Genomic DNA, 7,446 nt, shown 5'->3' on the forward strand with positions numbered 1-7,446 from the left:
GTAGGTCTTAATATGAGGTAAATATAAAACATGAAGTGTTTGTGAGGTTCATCTGCAGCACCTTTGTCTTTGTGAAATGTTTGCTGATTCAAAATTTTCCCTCCTAAACAGGAAGGAGTTTGTGGAGGCCTATGTGAATCATGCCTTCAACACATCAGTGGAGAATCTGTTCCAGGAGTTCAAGCGAGGCTTCTTCCTGGTGTGTGAGCAGGATTTGGTGAGGCTGTTTCGACCAGAGGAGCTGCAGGGAGTGCTGGTCGGCCAGGACGTGCATGACTGGGAAAAGTTCAAACAGGTACAGTCAGCCAAACAGACACAGGCTGTAGTTTCACAGCTGTCCTGTAGCACAATAACTGTGTACTGCATACTGTCAAAAGCATTCAGTCGGCTGCTTTAACACAAATATGAACTTGTGTCACATCTCAGTCTTAATCCAGACTTTTGTATGATAGTATAATATAATAGTCAGCCCACCCTTCGCAGCTATAACTGCTTCCACTCTTCTGGAAAAGCTTTCCACAAGGTTTAGGTGTGTTTATGGGAATTTTTTGACTATTCTTCCAGAGGTGCATTTGTGGTGTCAGACACTGACGTTGGAGGAGAAGGCCTGGCTCACAGTTGCTGCTCTAATTCATCCCAAAGATGTTCTATCAGGTTGAGGTCAGGACTCTGTGCAGGCTAGTCCAGTTCTTCTACACCAAACTCACTCATCCATGTCTTTATGGACCTTGTATTGTGCACTGGTGCCCAGCCATGTGCACACATGCCCACACTTTACACTTGGCACAGTGCAGTCAGACAAGTACTTCTGGCAACCACCAAACCCTGACACATCCATCGGATTGCCAGTCAGAGAAGTGTGATTCGTCACTCCAGTAAACACATCTCCACTGCTTTAGAGTCCAGTGTTGAGATGCTTAAATCACTCCATCTGACGCTTTGCATTGTGTTTGTCAGTGTAAGGCTGGGATGCAGCTGCTCAGCCATGGAAACCAATGAAGTTTGGACATCTGTAACAACAGCAGACTGCAGATATTGGTGACTTAAGTGCACTATGAGCCTTAGCATCAGCTGACTAGCTGTCATTTCCAATTACTTCCACTTTGTTATAATATCACTAACAGCTGACTATGGAATATTTAATAGCGAGGAAATTTCATGACTGGACTTGTTGCACTGGTGCATCCTATCACATTACCATGCTGGAATTCATTCAGTTCCTGAGAGCGACTCGTCCTTTCACACATGTTTGTAGAAGTAGTCTGCATGCCTAGGTGCTTGATTTAATACACCTGTGTCCATGGAAGTGATTGGAACACATTAATTGAATGATTTGGATGTGTTAGGGAATACTTTTGGCAACATAGTGTATGCCTGACCTTACAAACTCTATGATTATAACAGTCATTTTCACTGTTTTCAGAACACAAGTTATGGTTGGAGATATCATGACCGCCACCCCACCATACAGATGTTTTGGGAGGTATTTGATGAACTAACTGAAGAGCAGAGGAAAGATTTCCTTCGTAAGTACTTGCTGAAGCCTCCATTATGATATGTTACTGAAATCACACTGTATCATATAAAACATTAGATTTTTCTGCACTTTACCAAGATACATTAGAGAGCAGCATTGTTCTGATTAATATACTGTAAAGCTGCTTCTAGCTGGTGGACTGAGCCGCCTCACCTTTCACCTGGCTCACGTCACACACCTGGAGGGACTCGACCTCCACCTGTGTTGCCTCACGCGAGATGATCTAGAGGCTCTGAGTCAGTTGCTACCAATCTCACACGCCGGACACTAATCGCATGCTCGCTGCAGCAGTCATGTGACTCGTTGTTTTTCAGTCCAGGTGCTGCCCTCTCTCACTGCACTGACCGAGCTTGATGTGTCATCCAATAAGGAAGTGGGAGGTGTGGTCCACCTGCTGGTCTCCGCCCTCCCTGCGACACAAATGAGGAGGCTGCCATTCAACAGCTGCTACATGAGCAACGAGTCCTTCACTGCTCTGGGTAACACACACACACACACACACACACACACACACACACACACACACACACTTGTTTATTTATAGAAGTTTTCCTTCAAGTCATTCTCCCTGAATACCTCTTCCACCCTCTAGCCTGAAATGGTGAAAACTTTGTGTTTATGCATCAGCCCTGGCGGTGTCCTATCTGCGCACGGTGGATATTTCCTGGTGTAAAGTGGTTGGCGGTCACTTGGCGCTCCTGCTGGATGCTCTGCAGCCATCAGTCGTCAGCGAGCTCCGTCTTTGCAGCTGCGAGCTCACCACTGATGACATGCAACATCTGGGTAACTAACACACAATGACATTATACTTTTTCTTTTTTGGTCTGTAGTGGATCATTAGGCTGCATAAATGTATATTAAGACAAGTAAAGCCTGAAGGAAATTGATATTTCTTTCATTTATTTCATGCTGCCAGCATCTGTAGCTGTCGTATAAAACAAAACAATGAAACTATTCGGTGTTATTTTTGTCTCCATCAGAAACATTGTGAACAAAACAGTAAAGTGAACAGGCATAAAGTGATCAGTTATCAATGGGTCCTCTTCCTCTGTGCAGCTGCCGTGTGCAGACGGGGCTGTCTCTCCTCACTCCGTGCACTGGATCTGTCCTACAACAGCTTGGTGGGAGACAACGGTTGGTGCAGTCTGTTTGCAGCAGGAGGTCTGGGCTCTCTGGAAGACGTGGATGTCAGTTTGCGACCTTCAACCTCTGCTCCGTGCTCAGCCTGGCTGCCCGCTCTGCTCCGAGCTCTGCCTCAAATTTCGGCGCTGGCTCGACTGGCCATGCAGAGGTGGACAGCTGACTGTCAGGAGAGAGAGCAGCTCAGGTACTGTCTGAAAAAGAGGAGCGTCCTGCTGGAAAGGGATCCAGATTTACAAGACACATCATCAGCATGTAAAGGGAACAGTCAGGAGAGCCTAGAAGAGAGTCAGCCTGAGGAGATTGGAGCGGACCGCACTGGAATTTACTGTCAAAGAGCGACCCACTTTGTTGCTTTATTATTATTTTTTTAAGTCTCTGTTACCACAAGAAGGTCAGTGTTGAGGTCAGCTGCATCACGTCTGATGTAAACTGTGTCACACGTGATGGTTTCAGGGAATACTGGGAACTTACAGAGTTAAGCACAGCTGGTGTGGGTTATCATATTTGTCGTCTCTCACCTTGGCTGCAGGGTCTGGGTCTTTCCAATGCAGCAGTCCTAACACTTGAGACACACATGCCGAGAAGTGGGGATACCTGGAAATGGACAAAGGCTTTCAGCAGAGTTTTAAAGCAGCTATTCAGGAAAAGAGCTGTGAATTATCTGCATACCTTGTTAGGTAATCAGCTATTTTGGGGTTCTTTAACAAATCAACCAAAAGGTCGACTGAGTATTTTCTCGTCAGAGTACCTTCACCGTTCACGATGATGTTGAGCACAAGCTGGAGCGTTTGATGGATGTTCTTTGCATCAAAGAGCTACGAGGAAATCCCAGAGATTAGAGACAGGATATTATGTGAATCAGCATGAATGTTGTTTGTTGTTCAACAGATAAAAACAAGAAGAGAAAATAGAAACAAAGTAAAAAAGGAACAATTGTTTCTGCCGTTAAGAAAAAAAAATTGAGTCATGGCAGAGACCTGCAGAAGTCTTGAGTCTCATTTGATGACATTTTGTCAGATTGCCTTGTAATTTAAAAAAAACAAAACTGTTTTTTGAGCAAAAGTTCTCCAGGTTTTTTTGGAGTTCTTTCAAAGTTTTCTTATTTTTGGACATTAGCTGCTTTTTCACTCTTTTTCAGTCCAGTCTGTGCATCTGAACATTTACAGAAAGATTTCTTTGTTTCGTCTTTAGACACTTTGTTAAACGCAGATCCCAGCAGAGTTCGCCTACCTTCTCTCCAACCTTCTCAGGTTTTGTGGATATTATACATGGTTATGCTGAGAATATGTCGGCTACTTTCCACTGGAAATGCCTTTTGGTTAAACTGTCAGCGAGGAATTTGCACTGTTACATTTTTATATAACTTTAATGCAAAAAAAACAGCTGCTTGTTTAAGTGAAAATACACTGATGGGGTTTTTTTCTATTCATGAACAGGAGTGTGATCAGTTTAATAAAAGAAAAAATAACCATAACCAAGATATGAGGGGAAATCTTGGACAAATACAAGCAGACTGGAGCAGCCAGCGTTCAAAACACCGACGTTCAAGGTAACAGAAGGTTCCCGAGCCACATCCACCCAGCTGGTTTCTGTGTTTCTTGTGTATTTGTGTACACTGTGACTTCATGGCTGTCTTGGGCTCCAGCTCTTGTTTTGGTGTCTCATTAATTTGATTTAATGTCCTGCTTAGTGATAACATCACTCTTGGCCTCCCTGCACTGGCTTCCAATTGAATTTAGGATTCATTTTAAAGTTCTTTTATTGGTTTTTAAATCTTTAAATGGTCTGGCACCTGCTGAAGCCCTATGTCCCCACTCGTTCGCTCCGGTCAGCTGAGCAGCTGTTGCTCTCAGTCCCCAAATCACGGCTGAAACTGAGAGGAGACCGAGCGTTCTCTATCGTGGCTCCTAAGCTTTGGAATAATCTTCCTCTTCACATTAGGCAATCGACATCAGTGCTGGTTTTTAAATCCAGATTGAAAAAGCATTTTTATTCACTGGCTTTTGACTCAGTGGTTGACTGACTTGTATTTTATTGTTTTTCGCTATGTTTATTATTGTATCGTATTTATTATTCTTATGGTATCTATTATGTTTCTATTGTTCAGCAGTTTGGTCAGCCTTGTGTGTTTTTAAAGTGCTATATAAATAAACAATGATGATGATGATGAACATAGTAACGTGTGTTGGGTTGCTCTGTCTTCAGACTCACTGTCAGACTGATTAGACAGTGAGTCTGAAGGTGAGAGTCCTCACTGCCCACGCCTGTCTTTGGGTCTGACCAACACCGTTTCCTGTGTGTCATTCCCCCCTCGCCTTCCCCCCATCCGTCCTGTCTGCACTGACCTCTCCAATAAAGACAAAAGGCCTCATTTTCTGAAACTCTTCCTATCCCATCACCTTGCGAAGAATCACTTCACCATGTTGATTAATAAGGACGGTGGGAATGGTTTGAAGTCTCGTCACAGAAAATGTGCCAAAGGCAAAGAATCTGAGCTTGAAATAAAATGAAATGAAAGATCAGCCCCACACAGGGGTTAAATTCAGATGGAAACTCTTATCACACAAAGAGAACAAGCGAATAAATATATCTGAGTGTGGCCCCTCGACTGTCACAGTGTAGCTGACATTTGATCTTATCATGTGTTAAAGCTATTTTAATTACTGAAGAGAACCAGTGTCAAACTCAGCCCAAGTATGGTTGTACGTTAATCCTTAAAGCAACAACGTTTTTAAAGTTGCAGCGTCATTTTTACACCACACCTAAAATCCCACTAATCGTCCGGGCTCTTCACCCTATGACCACACGCTGGGGTATCTAACACCACATGACCCAAATGGAAACTATGTCAGCTGAAAGAAACCCATCGAAATGTGCAACACTTAAAACTTTGCCTGATTGGAGCATGGCTTCAAATACAGCCCTGAAAACAGACAGGCGGTCGTTGGCATTTCGCCCTCGTTCCTGAGAGACTACATCGATGTATCAGTCAACAAATGAACTACTGTGGCGTCACAGCTGGGGCCTTCTCTGTGTCGTTTATAACACAGAGAAGGACCCAGCTGTGACGCTGAAGTGGTATCTTTAAATTAGCTGTAGGTGTGAATGCTTGTCTGTCTCTCTGTTAGCTTTGCAACAGACTGGTGATATTCAGAGTGCACCATATGTCTGGTATTATTTCCCTTCCAAATTAGTGCTTCCTCTTAGTTGCTGGTCTAAATTTGTTTCCTTTCATGTTCAGGCCGTGTTAGTGTTGTCTCTGTGTGTAGCAGGTTTTGTCTCCATGTTTGTTTCACTGTCTGCCTGTCTGTCTCTGTATTCTGTACTTCTGATAGACGTCTAATTTTGCCAGTCCCTCTTTTTGTGCGCCTTGTACCTTGTCACTCTCTGTGACCGCGTCTCACTTTGCCAGTTCCCATGTATTTAGTCAGTTAATGGTGGTCTGAGTAACCCTCACCACTTTGTTCTCCAGTGTCTTTGTTCCTGTTCATCCTACATATTTTCCCCCATTTGTTATTTATTTCTGCTGTTCGCTATTTATATTTTATTCCTGCACAGTTTGCTTGAAGCACTCATATTTTGTCTATTCTATTCATGTGGATCTTATCTTTCTATTTCCTTGCTTCCTTTTCTGTTTACTTTGCTTCTTGCCCGTGTTTCGTCCTTTTGCGGTGTCTGTGTTTTTTTAATCCTATGGTCTCTTTTAAGTTTGTTTGTCTCTTTACTTCTTCAAACTGAATTCAAAGTGGAGCAAATGCTATATAACATTCTCATAGTCTCATTCACACTAACGTTGGTTCTGTATCTTGTAACCAAAGGAAGCTTCAGCATGCAGACTGGAGCCAGCGATCAAAACACGTGCTTCCTATTTTATTTTGTTGGTTATGTTGAGTTTTGCTGTAACTGTCTCATTACTCCTGATTTGTCCCTGCCGTCTCCTCTTCCCTAATGACCGTCCTGTGTGTTTATTGTTTAATCTTCTCCTTTCGTCACCCAGCTTCACTGGTCATGTTTCCTAGTGTTATCCCCCAGTATAGGTTTCTGAGTTTCTCAGTTCCCTGTCAGATATTTCATATCATTCTCTCCGTCCAAAATAAACAGGCTGCCTTTAGTTTATCCTTGCCAGCCTGTGAGTCTGCATTTGGGTCTTCTTTTTTCATAACAAATGATCATACTCCCCGCAGATTGTGATAGTGACACCTCCAGGCCATGCTGCAACTCTCTGGAGCTTTCCGCTCTTCAGGAACTCTCTCTGCAGGAGGGGGAGATACAGGAGAGGTGGAGGAAGATCTCAGCCTGGGCGTCTATTGTCTTATGTAGTCTGGAAGATGAGTGGATGGTGGGGTGGGTGCAGTTTTCTCTGTGGTGGGGTTGGGTGGACTGTCCCGGGCTCTGTGGGGCCGGGAGGCGCTGCTGCACTGGGCCCCGGTCTGGATGGGCCTGGGCCCCCTTTCCCTGGCGGGGCGCGGAGTATGGGGGTGTCACCAGGGTGCAGAGGAGGCTACCCCCCCTCTGTCCCCTTCTGGCTGCCTCTGCCTCAATTTTATCCCACAACTTAGACATTCACATTACTCACACTCTCATTACACATACATATAGGATCTTGGGGGTGGGCACAATACATGGATACATGGATACACGATACATGTACACCCCACCCCTGGTGTCGTTGCCCACCTCTCAATTTTAAATACACGTAGACATTGAGGGCTATCAGGAGGGACTATGCGCTTACCTGCTGCTCTCTGGCAGGTAGCTCCATGCCC

At 44.3% G+C, this 7,446-nt stretch overlaps 1 protein-coding gene across 1 annotated transcript; it reads left to right on the forward strand.

Annotated features, from left to right (window-relative positions):
• Positions 1-12: 12 nt before the first annotated feature.
• Positions 13-4,855, forward strand: LOC112433524 (leucine-rich repeat-containing protein 31-like). Its single transcript, XM_076887539.1, has 6 exons — positions 13-17; positions 112-295; positions 1,424-1,526; positions 1,852-2,016; positions 2,165-2,320; positions 2,594-4,855. The coding sequence occupies exons 1-6, from the start codon at positions 13-15 to the stop codon at positions 3,049-3,051; spliced, it is 1,071 nt and encodes a 356-aa protein (XP_076743654.1). The 3' UTR covers positions 3,052-4,855.
• The last annotated feature ends 2,591 nt before the right edge of the window (positions 4,856-7,446 follow it).

This window comes from Maylandia zebra, linkage group LG1 (assembly GCF_041146795.1).
Source record: "Maylandia zebra isolate NMK-2024a linkage group LG1, Mzebra_GT3a, whole genome shotgun sequence".
In the NCBI taxonomy this organism is placed as follows: domain Eukaryota; kingdom Metazoa; phylum Chordata; class Actinopteri; order Cichliformes; family Cichlidae; genus Maylandia; species Maylandia zebra.

Excerpts from the sequence above, each read along its gene's own strand:
- LOC112433524 (XM_076887539.1), top strand. Across the intron at positions 296-1,423 it reads ACTGGGAAAAGTTCAAACAG|AACACAAGTTATGGTTGGAG; the intron begins GTACAGTCAGCC and ends CACTGTTTTCAG. Across the intron at positions 2,017-2,164 it reads CGAGTCCTTCACTGCTCTGG|CCCTGGCGGTGTCCTATCTG; the intron begins GTAACACACACA and ends TTTATGCATCAG.